This window comes from Callionymus lyra, chromosome 11, assembly GCF_982586985.1.
Source record: "Callionymus lyra chromosome 11, fCalLyr1.hap1.1, whole genome shotgun sequence".
Lineage (NCBI taxonomy): Eukaryota > Metazoa > Chordata > Actinopteri > Syngnathiformes > Callionymidae > Callionymus > Callionymus lyra.
The window spans coordinates 9,842,160-9,864,082 of record NC_141828.1 but is presented as its reverse complement, the minus strand read 5'-3'; the positions used below and the strand labels follow the sequence as shown (position 1 = coordinate 9,864,082).

Here is a 21,923-nt window from a genome sequence, read left to right as displayed (position 1 = left end):
TCCTTCCATTTTTTCCACCTTTCTGTCATCCATCCAACCATCCATTCTTTCAATCAGTTTATCTGTCCATCCATCTTTTTGTCTGTAAGGAAATGACAACTTTACTGTAATCAATCATCTAGATTTAACACACATTTCAAATAGTCACTTGATTAACTGATAATCTTTCATATTTAATTCATACTAAATAATCCTATTCTTGCATTGCATTCACTGACTGCAACTCAAGGCCGAGGTCACAAAGCCTTGCACACACAGAAAGATTAAACAATCCCAGACTCCCAGCAAATCTGTGGACACCTGTTTGAAAACTCCCACTGAAAGACACAACAGTCCAGCAAGAAGCTGGGAACAAACTCTCTCTAGAAAACAACAAACCTTCGGTAAGTTTCCACTACGATCACGTGAGACGGCCATTTTAGAATCAAGTGTTGACAGTTACTGACCAATCCTACATTCACATTTGACTAGAGGCGTTAACCTGAATATTCTACTATAAAGATCTACCATTTTGTCTGATCTTTGCGTTCTGGCATTCGAAGACGTCTGCGATAGATCTCTCTGCTTGCTAGCGCCCGTGTTTACGTAAGTTTGTCTCTGACTTTTGCATAATTCACTAAACGAGCATTTTTCTTAAACTCATCCATGTGTCTGTCCTTCATTCCACCACCACGTACGAGACTGGGGAGGGGTCGGTTCATCGGAACACAAAATCCCCAACATGTCCGTCCATCTGTTTATCATGGGGGCTGTCCATCCATTCATCTGTGCATTCATCAATCCATCAAAATCTCCTTTCCTTCTTGTTCTAGGTTGTTTCTTCTACCTCCATCTTTACGTAGGTTACAATAGTCCATACTTAAATCGCCATAACATCATATGCTCTCTTGGAAGCGTCATTTTTTACTTCACCTCTGACTTCTTCTGTTCTCGGGGCGATGTCATATTTGAGTGTCGTGTGGACACTGTTTTGAATTTACGTTTGAAACTTTTTTTAGTAATTAAAACAAATGTAATACTTTACTTTGACAGTGTTCTGGCACCAACTACAACTCACAGACTGTCCCTGAACATATCAATGACTTGACTGTTCTCTGTTAGTTCATAATAATAATAATAATTGATAGGTTTTGTATAGCGCTTTTTTGGAGGTCACTCAAAGACGCTTCACATTGCATAGAATATACATAAAAGAAAAGAAAAAACACGAAAACAAATTCAAAATAGGATCAGGTATGGTATGGGTGGAGTCAGGGGTCGTATGCTTTCTTGAAGAGGTGAGTTTTGAGTTGGCTTTTGAATGAGTTTATGGAGTCTGAGTTTCGGATGTTTAGGGGGAGGGAGTTCCAGAGGGTTGGGTCAGAAATGGCAAAAGCTCTGTCTCCTGTGGTGCGGTGTTTTGATCTTGTGATGGGGGTCAGTTCAGCATCTATGCATGAACACAAATGTACTTTACTGTCTGTTCTAGTTTGACAATATTCTGAATCCCCTCAATGAGGACACTACTAAGTGGAGTGGAGTTTTTGCTACATCAACAAAAATGCCCTAAAGTCAAACTTCGACTTTTTCATCAACTCCCCCTGGACAGGTAAATGAGGACGTATGATCACCGTGACTGACCCAGGGACTCCCTTCAATACTCCACCAACTGTTCCTGAACACAACAGCATCTGTTACATGTGATAATGCGTATGTGTCAACCCTATTGATCGACTTATCACAAAAGCAACTGTGAAGAAGAAAAAAATATGGCTCAATAAGGACAAATGGACTTTAAAAATCTCTCTTGTCTCTCACACCATTACTCAAGGCAGCGCTTTCTCTTTTGGGGACCAGAGCAGATGTTTTGTGGTAATGAAAAGCACATAATATTGACTAGTTGTGGCATTTTCTGTCAAGGTGGATGTTATCTCTTCCCAGAAATGAGGCAGAAAAAAGAAGCCGGCCTTCTAGTTGCTAAATAAACCAAACAACAAGAAGCGCCTGTTGACATCCATATTCCTGTCGGCTCAGGGCAGACATTCATGTCGTAAGACCGGTGGCAACACTCACTAATCAGCAGCGATGCCTCTGTTGCCACGGAGTTACATCAAGAACATTTACTGGAGTGCGCTCTGATGTTTGCTGCGACAACAGACCCAAGATTTATGGCTTGGATAAAGAAAAGAAGTGCGTGAAGCCTTGTTTTTTTTTCTCGAAACAACGTTATCTGGCCAATTATAATTCAGCATCTGTTTCTCTTTGTGAGAGAGTGACATCGACTGGACGGCCAACCTCCAGAGACAAGCCGCAGATTAGTCGGAGGTGATGGCTCGCAGCCAAACCTATTCTGTCCTGTCCTTTCCGATCTTTATCAAGGGCGGAATAACAAAAGCCTAATCCGTGCTCTTATTGTTGAAGGAGGCTGAGGGTGTTGCGTTTATGTACACGGTGGATGAGCAAGACAAAGTAGATGCTGATGGATTGAGATGTGTGACTTTGAATGAAAACAACAAAGTATCACGAAGCATCAACCTCACATGTGCATCTCAGAGTATTCTAACTTTATCATCAAAGTCTCCCTTTTTTAGACTCCTTTGTCTGCCATGAAGGTCTCCTCCCATTTGGAAATGCACGAACATCTGACTAAGGTACCAAGATAAAAACTTAACTCTCTTATGGCAATTTCCCATTGGCTTGTCTTAGCCCTACTCTAGAAGACTCTACCTGCTTCGTGTTGCGTTTCCACGGAACATCGAAGCAGATACTATTTTTGGTACCTGCTCTGCTTTCACCACAGATTGGTTAGAGAGTGACATTACTCTAGAGTCAGGGCAGGCGACTCCCAAAAACAGAAAAAAGGAACACTTAACGAAAAAAACACAGAGTGAAGGAGTATTTTTATATCGGTGCGAAAAGGTTCTGACATCAAATCCTCTATCTTGTTGGTCAGAGGTCCAGACAAACTGCACAGCCATTAACTGTCCACAAACCATAACTACTAAACATTGAGTGGGAGTTGGAGAGAGCAACGAGAAGCTGCACCAGGAGTTTGCAAAGTAATCTTTATTGTTTCCCAGGTGAATTTTAAATGGCTCTGACTTGTACAGCACTTTTCTATGCTTATTCAGCATCCAAAGAGCTTGACACCAAGTCATGCATTTACACAAGCAATCACACACTGATGGGAGTAGGCTGCGACGCAGCACGCCAGCTCAACAAACAGGAGCAATGAGGGTTAAGTGTCTTGCTCAGGGACAATCTAGTCACATCCCAGTCTGGAGCTGGGATTAAACCTAAAACTTCTCACGCCACAAGCCAACCACACTACCGTCTGAGGTACGACAGAGGACCGTTGTAAACACAACATAACTGAGTTTAATCGAGAAGAGTCGGGTCAAGTATGGTTGAAACTGTTCAGTGGAAAAGTGACATTCGTAAATAAGGCAAGAGTTTCTACTCTGAGACTTCATTGGCTGGCTTAGGTCCTAGGACAATTTCTGAAGAACATGGAAGGGGACATGTTGCAATGTAGAACCTGCAAACATGCAGGTCACAGTCACAATAGAATCCCAAAAAAACACACTCTTCACTGATATTCCAGAGATGGATTCTTGACACATCCCATGACTTGGAAAGGTATTAAGAACTATAATCGTTCCACCTATTCCTGGATCCAAACTATCTCTGGTATCTAGCCAGGCCCTACTCTTATACATAGACGTGTCACAGATTTCATGAACATAGATGAATGTCGTCTCAAAGAGTGACCGATCTTTGAGAATATAACATTTTTGCTTGGAAACAGTTTTTGGCAAGCAACACTAATTTTCAGGTTTCTGTCATTGTATACCTACATCCTATACTTTATTTTGGGTCACAAAAGACTAACAGTCCAATAAAACATTATTTATGAACAGATTTTGGACCTGTTATATTTAAAAGTAACGGTGTGTGTGTGTTTGTTCAGGGAAATGTGGTTCGTTGCATCAAATAATTTCACAGCTTTTGATCATAAATAGAAGAATATCACACGGAAACTAAAGGCCACTCATTTTCAACCTTTTTCTTTCTTTCTTCGTCAATCCTTTGTGTAATCTTGGTGATGATATTCTATGCCTTTTATTTTCTATTTGAAATATCTTGTACAGCACTCGGGAACTTCTTGCACAACACACACAGCGGGAGCACAGAAGGAGGTACAGGAGGAGAGTGAAAGGGTTCAAAAGGAACTCCACCAAAAATGCAATCATCTGTTCCTTGTCCCATTGTCAACACTGGATCCACTGTTTGATTGTCGCTAACAGACAGAAATACAAAAGCTTTATTCTACACAACAACATTCATTGAACCACACAAATATCTTTTGACGCTTTCATCCACTTTTTCTTGGTTGTACCTCGTCAGCAAGCAACAGTCGTGCAGCAGGGTTTTCTCCAGGTAGACGCCTCGCTCCTCCTGCGTGATCACGACACGGCCGTTGTGGCGCCAGCGCAGCTCGACCGAGGGATCCAAGAAGGTGGCGGTGCACTGGAGGGGGAGTCGGTCTCCCTGAAAGACCAGCTGCCTCTGGGAGGGGATCAACTGGAACAGCGGCATCTCCAGAGATCCATCTGTAGGAAGAGGAAAGAGAAAAGTCAGATTGTAAACCCTCCATTCACCCGTGTTGTTCGAGAGGTCGTCCGTTCACCCTTGACAGAAAATATCAACAGAGCTTTTACCACCACAAGCACTGGGGCAGCTTTTTTCACACCTTTATCACAACTCTATCTACCGACACACGGCTGTTCTCACATCTCAGTCAAACCACAAGAAACATAATGTCAAACATCATAGCATTGCCTTCAGTCCTGAGCCAAACAACTGTATCTTCTAGAGGTCACGTGGTGGAGGCTGCAGCAGAGCCAAGAGGTCATGACTTCCTGTTCTAGAAACCCTGTCCCAGCTTGTGTGTGGGAATACAGAAGGAGTTACAGGTCAACAAAGATGACATGATCTCTCAATTAACAAGGCATCCAAGACATCGAAAACAAGACCCATGAGCCCCCCTCTCGCAAACCTTTATTGATCCCGTTGCCAAGGACAGAGGTTGACAGTTGAGTGCAGATTTTAAAGGTAGATTGTACAAGTTAGTGCTGGTGAGAAAATTCTAAAAAAAAGCAAAGAACTTTGACAGTGTGCAGGTAAGACAGTCACTATGGTGGAACCCACACACTGACCTACTTGGGCTTCTTTGTATGATAACTTTTTTAATTATTTGTGTTAAAAATAAATAGAAAAGAAAACCTCAGCACTGATGAGTTTACTGAGATGAATCCTGAGCAGTGTTGTCAGTTTGGCATGATTAATGAGTTAGAAATTCGCCCGAAAGAGACGTTTCCATTTACGAAGCAAGTGGACAGTGTCGACTCATATGTTGGTTGTCAAAATACGAGCATCATCTCAGTTTGCTTATGAATGCACATTTAGTTCTTGCCAAGTTAAAGGGAAACTATTAAAACTAGTGATGGTTTGATGAAGCTTCATGAAGCAGTTTCATTTGGCGGTCCACTAGATCTATGCACCATTTTCTTTTCTTTTGAACTGTTCTAATGAAACATCATTTTTTAACTGATGGCGCCACCTACTGACCTCTAAACAACCCGACACTGCTTCATGAAGCTTCATCATCATGACAATTTTTCAGTAATTATCTTCCCAAGTCTGAATCCCGGCGAACGAGATGTTACAAGAGTGAAGACCAATATAACATAATTATGGCTTCACTCCTCTTCAAGCCAGCTGTAATCACACCCCGCTTTGTTTATACAATGAGTTCTGTGGCGGTTGAGACTTCCGGAAGTGATATCGTGGGTCAAATTGCCCAATATAGACAGACACATACTGATGAGTTCAATAGAGTCCAAGATCAATTTAACTGACACTTGAACCAACACATTGCTCTTTAAATAAATGTCATGGTATTTATTCTAAATAAAACGTTACAACCATGCAAGAGGCGAGAATAAGTTGAAAGTGTATTTTATCTTGAAAAAACCTGGTGAATCAGTGGTTCTACTTTCGAGAAACAGTGAGGGAATCTGGGAGCGACTCAGACAGTCTTGACATCCTATGAGGAAGTTTCTGCAAGTGTTAGTAATTATGCCACTGGTCTCTTAACCGAACGGATCAAACTGCGACGCACGTTTCAGTTACCAATTTTGGTTTCATTTTAGCTCATTTCACTTAACTACAAATATTTAGCATTCACTTTTAAAAACAGTCACCACCCTTTCATCATCCAAAACACAATTACTGAGCTAAGTGGGAGGCATTAACTGCTGCTGTGAAGTGACTGGAAACCTCATTTGTCTAAGAAATGTTCCCAAGGGATTAATGAAGTTATACCAAAACTAATCTAATTTAAAATAATGATCGCATCCACCTTACTTATGGTGCCAATAATATAGTGAATTTCATGTATATATATCCGCATCACTGCTAGTCTTAATGACGTCTGATCGGTCACTACAAAAAATATAAATATAGAGCAATTGATGCAACCAAATATATATGGTTGAGGTTGGTGATGTGTTGATGAAGCTTCATGAAGCAGTGTTGTGTTTTTTAAAGGTCAGTAGGTGGCGCCATCAGTTTAAAAATGACATTTCATTGGAAAAGTTGTTAAAAACAAAGGAAAATAGTGCAGAGACCGCCATCCAGTGGACTCTGACAATAATGACACTGCTTCATGAAGCTTCATCAGACCATCAATAGGTAGGGTCCACTGTCATTTTTAACACAAGTTGAATATTTGTATTTTTAGACAAAGCCTTATCAGTGTATATTACGCCATAACTTAAACAAGAAAACAAAATATTCATCTCTTTTTATTACAGCTATTATTGTTGTAACCCCTCCTTATCAGTGTGTCATTTCAATGTCTTGATTCAAGGAACCAAGAACATCTGTGATGACAAAAGGTGTGGAACCACTCGAGCTCAAGATCAGAGTTTTCTTCAAACAACAGCTGCGACTAATCTCTTCAAGATGAAATGTTCGGGTTCTTTAATTTCAGTCGTTTCGTCTCTTCCTGTATCAACGCCACACTAATGAAAACATGTCGGTTATGCCTGGGATACACACAAGCCTTTAAGGCCGTCAACACAAACACACACATATTACATGAAGGTCACACACATCCCTCCTCCCCCCTCATGCCTGCATCGTCTCACATGCTGTTGGAGTGTGAGGTGAACAGCAGCTGATAAAGGAGAAGAGCCTTGAGCGCCGCTGTGGACTCTCCTTGACTCTACATGCACACGCTACATACACAAACGTTAACCAGCGTCAAAAGCCGTGGACTGGATTATTTACCTGCAGCTGGCTGCGTCTCAAGCCTTTTGTGTCAGACTGTGGCTACGATAACAGCCAGATTAGCTGACAGGGGAGTCGAAAAGCTGATCCGGGGAATAAAGGGAGGTCTTTCTTCAGAGCCAATCCTCTGGAATCCGATACCACAGGTTTGGACTAAGAAGGCAAACACAGCTTTGTACCATGATGGTAAACTATTGATGCATTTTGCATTTACTTTATATGTAAATAAGTGTTTAGCAACAATTCATATATATTGATTCTGCTTATTAATTCTGATGATTTCAGGTTTTAAAACCACAGAATATACTTTCACATTTAACACCACATGATTGCACATATTGCCACTTCATGTATTTGAAGTTAAACCTGAATTTGGCAACAATAAAATAGATTGATATACCTTAATCTGTGCCACATTAGGGATATTTAAGTAATGCAGGATTAAAAAAAAAACTAAGAAACAATCACATATTAACGGATACAGTAAACTTATTTAGAAATATTAGCAATAACTAATAAACTACATATAACTACAATATGTTATTATTACATAATATTACAGTTAATACAATAACATAATTATAATTTAGAAAGTCCTATTTAAACAATGTCAATTTTTAAATTGACTAATACAAATACTGTGTGTTTTGACTAGCACATAGTACAACGTGTATCTTATGTGGAATTATGTGTGAATGTAACACAACTATACAACGTAATAATAATGTAAAACACAACAAAGAAAGCAGTTGCACAACTTTGACATACAGGGGTTTTCATAAAAAATGAATCCTAAATGTGTTATCAATGTTGTAATTGAATCAGTTGTTTTATGTCCAAGTATTAAAAACGGACACATATTTCTATAAGTTTCTACAAAAAAAACAACCAGATTTATTTTCCATTGCTGTACTTGGATAGACTTTTTAAATTACTACACCGTAAATACCATAATAGCTTTGATTATGTAGTAAATATGGAATATTGCCCAGATTTACAGCGAAAATCTACATAATATATATACCTGCGACCCTGTCACGAAGAGCAGCGATTTTCTAAAATGACCCAGATGGAAGCCAGAGGATTCATTTAGTTCACTCAGTAATTACCATTATTTAGTATTTTCTTTGAATAAGAATCGGCAACTCATTGTTCTTTAAATTTTGAGTTCATAAAATAAAACACAAGCAGACCTGTCGTCCAATCATTCGCTCTGACATATAATGGATGGTAAAATCCTCTCCTTCCTTCCCCCCCCCACGGGCGACAATGGAGCTGCAGCGAGAGTTTATTCTAATGTCTTAACCAAGCCGAACTATAAACGGGCTGTGACCTCAATACTGCTCATTTGTGAATAAGTCATCATCAAAACGGCCACGCTTCCTAATGTAGCACTAAATCCCGTCGCCGCATCTTCTGCGATGACATATCTGAGTAATTACTCCGACTGACCCTGCTGGAGTGCGAGCGCTCCATGATCGTCCCCGGCAACAGAAGCTGTGACGTGGTTATCTCCTGCGGGTGACGGCACTGCAGGGGCCGCGGACTGTTGACTTGACTGATGCTGATATTGTTGAAATGATACTTTGAGCCAAGGATCCCAATGTGGCTGCTCGCATTTGCCCCTTGGACACAGCCAGAGAAAAATGCAATTATTGGATGTACTCGAGTATGTGTGTGTGTGTGTGTGTGTCAGTATGTGTGCCAGAAAAGCAAAGGCACAGATAAAAACAGACACGTGATCAAGAGCAGGGTTTTTTTTTGTGTTTGGATTTCAGTGGATGTGTGACTCAGCCGGAGGAAAAACGACGATGAGGTTACACACATTTTTTTTTTCTTTCCTTTTTTGCTCTATGAAGCAGAACACTGGCACATAAGAAGAGAAGGATTTTAAAACGTTAATTCCTTTGATACTTTCGCATTTATCTTTAGCAGTTGTTGTGAAGTGAAATTTGAATAAAATAAGTATCATTATCACAATATTATAATTATTAATATATATTATAATACCATGACTTATCTTTATTATGATATATATAAATATACTTATATTTTGAGTCCCTTCTACCATCAGAGTGGGTGTGGTTATGATAAACAAGATTTAATCTACAGAAAAACAAGTGTTTTCAGTGGGCGGGTCTTAACCTTCTTGTGCCCCCCCCAGCTCCACAGAACCACTTCCCAGCTTCACCTCACTCCAGGTACAGGATGTACTTCGGAGGATTCGTCCAGGGAAGGCTGCTGGTCCTGATAAGGTGTCTGCTCGACTGCTAAAGACCTGCGCTGCTGAACTAGCTGAGCCACTCCAGCATGTCTTCAACCTCAGTCTACGGCTGGGGAAAGTACCAACTCTGTGGAAGACTTCCTGTATCGTTCCAGTCCCTAAAAAGATCCGACCGAGTGTGCTGAACGATTACAGACCGGTGGCACTGACTTCGCAGCTGATGAAGACACTGGAGCGGCTGGTCCTCAAACATCTTACGCCACAAGTCCAGCACGCGCAAGACCCCCTGCAGTTTGCCTACCAGCCAGCAGTTGGTGTGGAAGATGCCATCCTTCACCTCCTGCATCGGACCTACTCCCACTTGGATAAAGGAAGCGGTTCAGTGAGAATCCTGTTCCTGGACTTTTCTAGTGCCTTCAACACTATCCAACCCACTCTGCTGCAGGACAAACTGACTAAGATGCATGTGGACCCTGGTCTGGTCTCCTGGATTACGGACTATCTTACTGATCGACCACAGTATGTCAGGCTGAAGGACATCAAGTCTGACACTATGGTGTGCAGTACAGGAGCACCTCAGGGGACAGTACTGGCCCCTCTCCTCTTCACCATCTACACTTCAGACTTCTGCTACAACTCAGAGCTGAGTCTCGTCCAGAAGTATGCTGACGACACTGCCATTGTTGGATGCATCAGGGACAACAGCGAAGACGAGTACAGGAGTCTGATACGTGACTTTGTGGACTGGAGTGAGAGGAACCACTTGCAGCTGAACACCTCAAAAACCAAGGAGCTGGTCTTGGATTTCGGGAGGTCCAGGACAAAGCCACGTCCAGTGTCCATCAGAGGCGACGAGGTGGAGATAGTGGACAACTATAAGTACCTCGGTGTGTGGATGGACAGTAAACTGGACTGGTCCTGCAACACAGACCATGTGTATAAGAAGGTTCAGAGTAGACTGTACTTTCTGAGGAGGCTTCGTTCATTTAACATCTGCAAGAAGCTCCTCTGCATGTTCTACCAGTCTGTGGTGGCCAGTGTCCTGTTCTATGCTGTGGTGTGTTGGGGTGGAAATGTGTCCAAGAGGAGTGTCAACAGGTTGGACAGGTTGATCAGGAGGGCTGGTTCTGTGGTTGGAATGAAGCTGGACTCACTGGTGACAGTTGCTGAGAGGAGATCATTGAACAAACTACTGTCCATCATGGACGATGACAGTCATCCTCTCAGCACTGTCATCAGTGAGCAGAGAAGCAGAATGAGTGCACGAATGCTCCTACCCAGGTGCAAAACAAATAGACTCAGGGACTCATTCATCCCTCGGGCTATTAAATTGTACAATTCTGAGTTCGGGGGCAGGAGTGGAGTGAGAGTATCTGGATGTTCTGTTCCATGTTAGTCTTTGTATCTTTGTCTTTGTTGTTTTTCTTTCCTTGACCTATGTTCTTTGTCTTTGTCTTTAGACTTAGATTGTGTCATCTTGTTCTTCCTCTTTATGTTCTTCTTATTTTATTTTTTATGTATTATTTTTTATTGTTTATGAAAAATTGCTGGCTATTGTAAAAAAACAATTTCCCAAAGGAGACCTCCTGAGGGATCAATAAAGTTTTACCTTACCTTACCTTACCTTAACCACATTTTCTAACGTAAATATTTCAATAAAAAGAGTTATGAACAAATAAACACATACTGATGATACAATAGAGTCCAACATCTATTTAAGACACACTTAAATTAACACATTAGTTGATCTTTATATGATCATTGCTTGTGTTTAACATAGTTTATATGCAATTATATTGCTTCATCCACTGTGTCTCATATATATTGTGCTTGAATAATTAACTTTTTTCTCTCGCAAGTTTAATTCTTTTTAACATATGCTGCTTTTAGCCCCATCTGTTCTTAATTTACTTTAATATTTTAACTCTGTCAAATCAACTACGCATAAGAAGTTTGACATCTTTTTGTTTTTGTTACAACTGTGTTGAATTTAGCCTTTTTTATTTCATCGTTGCCATTAAAGAATGAGAGACTGCAGTGAGCAGTTGTTTAATGAAAAAATAAACTGGTTTTAAAGTACTACTTACAGATATGTTCACTTCTATCAAACTATACTTGAACAGGTTCTTGAGTAAAAAGACATTAACATCAAAGTCTTTTTCATTAAAACCTTGATAGCTTTTTTTTTTTAATACAGTACAAAAATGCTGCGACGGCGCTGTCCTTGGTCCTGAAGTCTTCTCAAAATAGACTGTATAAAATATGGACTTAGTATCTGACGTCACCCAGTGACGTTATACAGAGAAGAACTGAACAAGGATTTTAAAGTCAATCTGTGTCCATCTTGGAGAGTCAAGAGAGAAAGTTCCAGCAGGTCAAAAAGAAAGAGCGATTAAACCCCGGCCATTAAGGATACAGTGATAGAACATGTCAGTCAAATCAACCACTCTGCTTAGTGTTATATAATATATACATTTAAAAAACTAAACTTTTGGAAAGTAAATGCAAAGACATAACCTGCTAAAAAATTAGCAAGTTTCAAACGCATGCTATGCTCACCGAACTTAATCATGGATATCATCAAATATGCTGATTTAAATTGCTTCTTTTTAAAAAAAAAAAAAAAAAAGAAAAAAGGTGATTATAATCACCATCTTCTAAAAGGTATCACTTATTGGATTACGGTTTAGGGTCTCACCTTATTCGGCTGCAGGCCATCAAAATGCTGCAAACGTCGCGGTGACTTCATCATAATGGCTTTTGAAAAACGCTGAGGCGCTTTCCCCGTGTGCACTTCAATCAATCACGCTTCTTTGCGCCTGACGAGCAAAGCAGCGACGCCGCTGATGTTATAATCAGCATTTAAATGCAAGTGATCGTCGGCGTGAGAGTCAAATGAATGTGAGGGCTGAATATGTCGCCGCCGAGTCAATCAAACATGTCCCAGTTTGAAGGATATTCATGAAGTTATTGGACGAGTTAGTGGATTCTCATACCCATACTTGCCGAGTCGAAATTTAAATACCGACAAATCCTTTTTTTTTTTTTGTTGTTGTGAAAGAAGAAAATAGAAACTGCTTTCTGAAGCGAGAATGTGAGAGGTGTAATTTGGCTATAAAAATACCCAAAACACTCCCTTGGAAGAAAATCGCTGACGACTAGAGTTGTAGTGATGTCATTACTACTTAACGCTTTATGTGTCTCGGGGAAAAGCATCATGGGAACCACTGTGCTGACATATATAATTTGTATATAAGCGAAGATCATTCCCTCTCAGGGCAAAAAAAAAAGAACAATTCCGAGGGAAAGAGACTATTTTTGTCATTTATGAAAACGGCACTTCTTCTAAAGAACACTCGGTGGATTACGCTTTTTTTTTTTTATGTGGCTGAACATGCAAACATGTCCTGCTACATGGAGGAAGTCCATCAACTAACTATTCCACTGGATCCTGGATGTTCAATTTAACCAACAAGTAACTTTGCTACACTTTCTGGCTACGCTGGTTAAGCTACAGACTCGTGAGTGTTATTGTAAAAACTAGTGATGGTCTGATGAAGCTTCATGAAGCAGTGTCATTACTTTTAGAGTCCACTAGATGGCGTCTCTGCACTATTTTGTTTTGAACAACTGTTCTAATGAAACGTCATTTTTAAACTAATGGCGCCAACGACTGACCTCTAAACAACATGACACTGTTTCATGAAGCTTCGTCAGACCATCACTACAAAAAAATTAAAAAAGATAAAGACAAACACAAGTTTGGAAGAAAAGATCAGCAACACAAACACAATATGCATCTATAATCGCTTCACTTCGGTAGGGGGGTCCCAGAGGGGAATACGTGTCCATTTTTCAAATGGTTCATTTAGTTTGTCAAGTTAATTAAAAGTCTAATACATATTTAATTTGCTGCCAATGTTTAACAAGTGTTTGTGTTATTTATCCTGGTTAGTGTTTTTTTGGTCTAAAATACCAACATTTAGAAGTACTCTTTCATTTCAATCTAATCCTTTCCCAAACAATAGTTAAGAATAATTCAGTATTTTTTTGTTTTAAAGTCTATCAACCCGTTTTAGAAAGTTTAATTGTATAAGTGATTTACAGCAATCGTGGCACAGCCAGAAGGTTGCTGGTTCGCTTCCAGGCCAAGCCAACTTGTGACCTTTCTGTGTGGAGTTTTCTGTTCCCCCCTTTTTTCTTTGGGAAATTGTCCATTGTGTGTGTGAATGGTTGTCTGTCTTTTTTTGCCCTGCGACAGACTGGCGTCCTGTCCAGGGTGTCCCCTGCCTCTCACCCATTTGAAAGGAGTCACCAGCGAGATTAAAACACTTGCTAAATGACGTGACGACTTCAACCGACACCACCTGTGATGTGACGCCAGATCTTTGGACCGACATCAGAGAAGTTGTAAAGATTAAACGAGCTCAGTCAATGTCAAAATCAATGCATCCAAATCTGTTTGTGTAATCGCTCTGCCCTCCAGTCAATATCTAAAGTGTACACACTCGGAGGGGAGGAGCGACTCGGCTTCAAAGCCGCATGACAAGCTCTGATGATATTCAAGTCGTGATTTTGTTTAATCTCCAAATATTGCACTGGATGGTTTTCGCTCACTTTAAAGCAGCATTTGAACGAAAAAAAAAGGAAAAAAAAAAAAAAGGGAAAAGCAAAAGGACGTCAATACGGGTTGATGTGGAAGACGTGACGCTCCTGGACTGGATGAGGACATACGGAGCAAGAGTGAAGCTCTTTCAAGGTTGAAAACACGGGAGGAGATCGGCTTCATGGGTCTAACAGACGTTTGCCTTGACCTGAACACAGGAAGCGCATGATCCCGGCAGGAAGCGCCCTCTGTTCCGCCTCATTTGGAGGCTGCACACGCTCCGTACACACCCAAGGACAGGGGAGCTGGAATACACCATCCAGGAATCTGTGACCCATCTTGTCTCGGAAAAAAATCCAAACTAAAATTGTGTTTTCACACGTCCTTCACAGGCCCCTCAGTGATGAATGGAATTCATTGATGTGTCATAGACGACACCGCAAATCTTAACCAACATAATTGAACCCTCCTGTGTGTGTATGCAGTGTATTGGCAAGAATGTGACGATACAATATGTATCACGATACACTTGTGACGATAAGATATATTGCAATACTGTAGGAAGAACAATAGTTTTTCCTCTTAAAGAAACAACACTTTTTTGGGATTTTACAACAAAGAAATGAGCGAATACTTTCTCTAATTGAATGTAAAAGTGTTTGTAGGAAAGTGCTTCTCAAAAAATTTGAACAAAAAATGTAAACTTAAATAATTAACAATAATCAATGAAGTGCATTAACATCTCAAACAACCTGGAACAACATGCAATTTTCACCATCTGTACGCGTTTAATTATTCAACTTTAAAATGTGATTTAAAGCCAAAATGAGCCCAAACATCAGCTTTAAAAGCTGCTATAGCCTTTCTTTTTAAGCCATTGCTGCTTGTCGTTACTTTGGCACGGAGGAAAGAATGAATGTTGCTAACTAGTGGGTTTAATTGTAGCACACAAATGAATAAACGCTGTGAATATTTGAGCGTAAATTGTAAATACAACATTGAATGATTGTCTTTTATTTGTATTGTATTATTGAAATATAAACCATTAAATAACTGAATTAAAAGTAAAACATTTGTCTTTTAAATATCGATGCCGTATCAAGAATAGAAATAGCGCGATATTTTATTTATATTTTAATATGCAGTGTGTTCTTGAGCTAATTACATATTATTATACTGTAGAGAAGTCTTTAAGAGAAGTTAGGGAAAATGGGTGGGATCATGACAAAAAGTATTTTTTTGACGAATAAATCAGTGCTTTATTTTAGAATGGGATTAATAATCCCTGATGGTAATTTTAATATACATAAATTATACTCAAAGGGCAAATGGAATTGAACACATCCTAAGCTAAATTTTGCTTTGTTTGTTCATTTTGAAAAAAAAAATCAATTGTTAATTTCATGTTTTCCAATGATTTTATACTTTAGAGAACCTTTTAAGCACCGATTCATAACTCAATTTCTCATTCTTCACTGGAAACATTTCCACTGGGTTGAAGTATCGACTAATAAGTAACAGTTAATCACCATCCGTCTTCCAGCACTTGATGAGTCACCTGATCCAATAGACCATTTTTTTTTTGGTTGATTTGTACATGAATTCCGTTTTTTTCTGCAGGCGACTTCAAGAACATACTCAATGAACTGCGAGTTTTAACATTAACTTTACTTTTTAAAAACTGAAATTGCTCCTTTGACGCATTAAACTTCTGGACATTAACTGGAACATTTCAGAAAATCATGAGGCGAATAACACGTCTTGAATTAGTCCTTCTAACTACACCTCTTCAGGTATAATAATAATAATAATAATAATCTCTATTTATATAGCGCCTTTCTAGACCAGGGTCACAAAGCGCTTTGACAGCCATTCACACATACTGATGGGAGTAGGCTGCACCACATGGCGCCGAATCTGCCCTCAGGAGCAATCAGGGTAAAGTGTCTTGCTCAGGGACACAATGACACAAGCTTGTCTGGAGCTGGGATTGAACCTGCAACCTTTTGGACTGCAGGCAACCACTCTACCATCTGTCTTTTAAATTCCTGGTTAAACAGCATTTTTTTTTCTTGGCAATCATACACCGTTATATTCACACCATTTTTACTTTTATACTATAGCAGTGTAATTATACTAGATTACCATCGTTTCCAAGAAACTCCACATGATGCACGGCTTTAGGTAAAGACTAGTGTTTTCTCAACCAGTTTTTTTCTCTTTAAAAAAAAACAAAACAATTGTGATGTGCAGAGTGTACTCTGACTGTCCTCCGTCCATACCGTTACCTGAACATTTACACGCCAGACTCACAGCTTTTTCAACTTTAAGTATTCTCTCAGAGGAAATACGTCTTCAAAAAAAAAAAAAAAAAGGTTCAGTTGTTGCATCAAAATACTGAAAAAGTATTGCATCAGTGGGAAAGAAGTAAAAACTCTCTCCTTAACTGCTTTAGAGTGGAACAACGTGACCACGGCCTTATGAGGGGAATCCTTGAAGGTTGGCTTTTGTGAGGAGAAGGATCCGACCGTGGCCCTAATCCCATAATGGAAGCCTTTCGGGCATAGAAGGGGCTCTTCTTGTCCTCCTACTAGATCCTGCTAATGGCTCTTTGTCAGTGGAGTATGCAGAATTAGCCTGTAATTGCTTTGGTTTGGTCCAAGCACATTAAAAAAAAAACACATTTAATTAGGGTATAAGAGAACAAGCGTGAGTGACGCTGGTGTTTCAGGACATGCCTGACAAATTGTTTTGAAATATCAGGTCGATTTATCCTCGTTAGTTTTCACCAAACTGTCTGACATCCTGTTTTGCATGCATGTGTACATTTTAATGCGACTGAACACAACATACACACCCATCAGGCCTCCACGAACCAATGGTTCTCATTCCAGAGCAATATTCCCCCCGTGTGAAGCAGATGTAAGGAGATGAGAGTGATTCTATCAAATAAGATACAACCCCCCCCCCCCCCATCACCGCCATGTGAAGCGGGAGGACAGCGCGAAGGAAAGTGGGTTCGTATGTTGAGGAGTGGGCTGAGATTGCCCTTACATGACATTCAGGCAAATGAGGAACATCTTTTAACGTGATTATTTTTCTAGTTACGCAGTATGATTGTGGACTGCAAACAGTTCTTTACTCTGCAATAAAGATGATGTAACAATAAAGATTAACACCAATGAACTATGTCTTAAACCTAAACACACTCCTACAGGTTTGTTCAATCTTTCACTCCTTAAGGTTTTATTTTGTTCAATCTTTCATTCATTTTTCTGCTGATCATTGTCTTTTATTGGTGTCGGAACGTAACTGTTCCACACCAGGGAGTTTGTCTTCTCTTGGTTTGTAATCTTTTTTCTCTGTACCTATGATTTTCCGGATGTGGCGTTTATTTCCTTGCATGTTTTTTGGTGTTTTCCTATTTTCACCTGGTTGCACCAAATCACCAATGTCATGTATAGGACTTTCTTGACTTATGGACATTTTTTTTTTTACATTGTTGTAAGTCTTTCTTGATTTGTATTCTTTTCAGGCTATTGTTTAATAAAAAAATATATTTTGACATTATTGATTTTTTTTCATATTCTTTGCTATTTTTGGTTTTATTTTGACGAGTCACTCTTGTAGTAGAACTCTTTATTATCGTATTTAAATCATTATCATCACAAAGATGCTCTTCACTAATTGACATGATTTCTCTCGAATCTGAGCAAAGAGAGAGTGGTGTTGGAAATCAAGTTTGGGGCAAGTCTGTGTTGAGCAGGAAAGTCAATCTGAGATTTGACTTACGTTTAAAATCTAGTACAATACTGAACCCGGGCCTTCTAACGTCTGAGTTTGACTCAAAACCATCCATAAAACAATAATATTTTTAGTTCAATTTCTATTCTTAGTGATGGTCTGATGAAGCTTCATGAAACAGTGTTATTATTGTCAGAGTCCACTAGATGGCGTCTCTGCACTATTTTCCTTTGTTTTGAACAATTGTTCTAATGAAACATCATTTTTAAACTGATGGCGCCACCTACTGACCCCTAAACAACATGACACTATTTCATGAAGCTTTATCAGACCATCACTACTTGAGAGCCACTTTCTCCATCTGACAAGAATACATGTCAGCAGATGTTGCGGTCGCGACCAAATGTGTAAAACCATGAGTGAAAACAATATGAAGTCACAATTTATACACCAATTTCACATGTTTGGCTAAATAACAGTTTAACAGAAATGTATCCTTTTTCAACCATGTGTCCAACTTCCAGCAGTAATATCAATGGATTGTACTTCTCCCAAGAATGATTTCATTTTCAATGACGCCTGGTCAAATAAGGCTTCAAAACTTAATTTTTTTAATCGATATAATTGGATAAAAATTCATTGTTTTATTTGCTTCATGAGGTCAACTGAGTATAGTTATGAAGCAAACACTCTTTTCCTGAAGAAAAAACCCACATAAATGCTGCTGAATGTAGATTTTACGATAAGAAACAAACAGCGTAATCCACCAGCCATACTTTGGGTAAAGAAATGTGTTTCAATAAAGCTGCTCAAAACTCAGAATCAATACGCATCTTTGACTCCCCTAACTTTTCAAAAGTGTATCCTAACAAATATAAAATAAACGCCAAACGGCATTTTCACCATTCTCACAGCCATAAATCGAAATATATCCAGACCCAAGTATACAATAATAACAGTAAGGAGGTTCAAATAGTATCTTTCATAGCACTTTAGTAGCTACAGAACGCTGTCAAAGTTAGGTCGAAACATCTCTTACCACATCGAAGCTGCTGGTCACGAAGGTCCCGGAACTGCAGACCATGTAGGTGAGTGGGAAACACGCACACGGTGTCGTTGCCGACCCTCACCGAGTTGTTCCTGACCCACATGAGCAACCACTTGAGTTGACAGTCGCAAAACAAGGTCTCTGTGCTGAAGTGGCTGGCGAGGTGTGGGGGAGGGGGGGGGGAAGAAAAGGACATTTAGAATCAGAGCGAGCGTTTGATCTATTAATTTAAACGGCCGCGATAAATTACATTTACGGCGGCTTTGCATCATTTGTGCGCTTCAGTTTGTTAGGTTGGGAGCGTGCTGACTCACTGGCACAGTTCCGCTGGCTCGCCGAGGTGGCAGACAGCCATTGTTGAATATCATTAGTTACACCTGCTTTCCTCAAAAAAACGTCGGCCGTGAAAACGGCGTGCCGCAGCTAAGCTGTTGCTAAAATCGTTCTCGACACACCGTTTACAATTCCAGTAGCTGGATGACGTTCAAACGTTGTTTGTGGTTCTTTTAATACCTAATGTTGTGAATCACGTTCGGATCAGTCTAGACCATTTTTCAGAGGAACCACTCTCGGCATAATCATTTTTCTTATCACTTATAGTAAGCATTTTTAAACTGACGACTAGTTTAACTAATATATACATATTATATACATATGAGAAAACAACAATATGACAAACAAGTTACATAATAGTGGTGATGGAGACGATTTTAAGGGTCACAACTGTATTATGAATTCAATATTGATGCCAGCATTTCTTAATGGCTTCGTCTCTGATCATAAAGAGAGGACGAGGGGAGAGGTTTGGAGAAATCACACTTCAGTGTGATTGACATCTTAATATCCAATCATTTGGAACCGGCTGCTTACAGTGATTGTGTATTTCACAGGTCGATAACACGTTTTTCTGTTTAGTTGATTTGTATGTGAGAACATTTCACTGATTGGCAGATATTTGAGGAACCAAAAGCAGCGAAATAAAAATGTATAAATGCATTATGGAATAATAACCATGAATTATTTGTTGAAGTACACTCAATAAAAGAAACTCGTGGCGTGTCCCAAATTGTGCAACTTAATATTTTGAGTAGCCCAATGCATTCACCCCGAGTAGTGTGCGAAAATTCAATTGGTGAACTTATACTGCCATAAAATTGAGTGTGGATCGATGGACACTTTCTACCCTCAATGGCCGCCATCTTAGTGACGTAGATGACGCTACGTTTGGACCTACGTCTCGAATGGCTCGAGAAAACACTTGTTTTAACTTACGGAACAGAAATAATAACACAATGAAACAACTTATTAACTTGTCTCAATTGGCGAAAAGTGCTGTCAAGTGTCAGTGATAGTGTTTCAACGACTGGTTGCAATCAGCGTTAAAATGTAGTAGAAGAAGAAATTGTCGAGTCATTTCCTGTAAGTGTGTAGCAGCAGAGTTTGATTTGAGATGCTGTTGTCATTTACGCACTGCCTAAGTAAGTGCACTGAATTACAGTGTACTGTAAAGCAGTGCACTTAGAGAAGTGTGAAATTTGAGACACATTGTTTGATGTTCAAGTTTGTGCTTTTGTATTAATTAATAAAACATCATTTTACTATTTAATGAAGGATGCATTTCTTCATTTCTAATAATTGATTGATTTCTTTGTGTTCCAGTGATTATTAAATAAATCAAATAATTTAAAAAAATAAGGTTTTTTGACATACGCAACATAGTTACATTTTATTTTAATGTATTTATTTAATGACACATTTATTTAATGATCATTACTATTTATATAATATTAAAATATTTATCTATTTTATTGCTTTTCTTCCTGGAAACATGAACAAAATATTTATTTATTAAATTATTTTTTTTTATTATAATTATAAAGAGGCTATATATATTATATAATTTAGAATAACCATTTTTGTTTTGTTTAATGGAACATCCATTTATTTATCTTGCTTTGTCACTTTTGGTACTCCATAGAAAAAAAGGTTTGAAGATAATTTTAGAATTATATAAAAAATGTTTCCCAGAATTGTTCTCATATCTGTGAGTGTTTCTTTCTTACAGGACTCTCAGAGCGACAAGGTGCGTGAAGAGTCCGATCGTCAGAGTGGAGAAGATGTTTCCGGACAGATTTCTGTCGAAGGAAAACAGAGAAGGACAAACACAATAGCATTAGCATCGTTGTCGTCGTGGTCGTCCACGTCCGCATCCAAACACATTCTGGATGTTTTCAATTTCAGCATCACTCACAATTTGGAGAGGGTGCCAAGATCCAGAAACATTTCCGACGACAGGCAGCCAATCCTGTTTCCGGAGAGGTCGCTGGAATAAAAACAAGCTCGATATGACATTCATAATTGACAAATTGCTGCATTTAATGTATACATTAACCATCTGGACTGGCTGAGCTGCTGTGAAATATACATTAATTCCTGCTTTTCAATTTCCTTCTTGACCGGTTCGCAAAACACGCCGCCCCCGTCGTCTCTGGCGCACACATGAAAACACGTATACATGTGAAAGGCAGGCGTGGATCTCTGTCGCGTCCACGGTTCCACGGCCGTGTAATTAAAGAGCTGCTTAGCTGAAACAGCTGTGGGAAAATAAGCAAAGCACTTGAGTAATCACCAGTCTGGGAGCACTTAAATTAGCACTCTGCTGCTCCCCGAGCCTGACGCACACGCGCCCCGGAATCAGCTCGGCTAAACTCGCCGCCTGCCAAACCCGGATCCCGCAAACAAGCAGGCCTGCAATCATGTCACTCAAAGTGCAGGGGGACGAGTCCAGAGAACGGCTCAATTAAAGTTGAAAAAGATGCTCGAGTGGAGAGTCGAACGACTGTGAGACAAGGATGTCGGGGAGGAAACTCGTCCGGGGTCTCTTTTAATCCACCGTCTAATTCCTTCAGACATTTTGAAAAGTTGGCCAAGGTGGTTGGAAGTAAATCTTTGTCCATTGGCTCAGC

The 21,923-nt window shown here is 39.6% G+C and overlaps 1 protein-coding gene across 1 annotated transcript in view; it reads right to left on the bottom strand.

Moving 5' to 3' along the window:
• The window catches only part of adgra1b (adhesion G protein-coupled receptor A1b), a 243,757-nt gene that overhangs the window by 170,859 nt on the left and 50,975 nt on the right, over positions 1-21,923 (bottom strand). Inside the window, exons 4-7 of the mRNA XM_087803267.1 lie at positions 21,209-21,280; positions 21,021-21,092; positions 18,949-19,112; positions 4,379-4,592 (exon numbers count right to left, since the gene is read on the bottom strand). Coding sequence (XP_087659393.1) covers positions 4,379-4,592; positions 18,949-19,112; positions 21,021-21,092; positions 21,209-21,280 — 522 coding nt within the window. The remainder of the gene's footprint in view (positions 1-4,378; positions 4,593-18,948; positions 19,113-21,020; positions 21,093-21,208; positions 21,281-21,923) is intronic.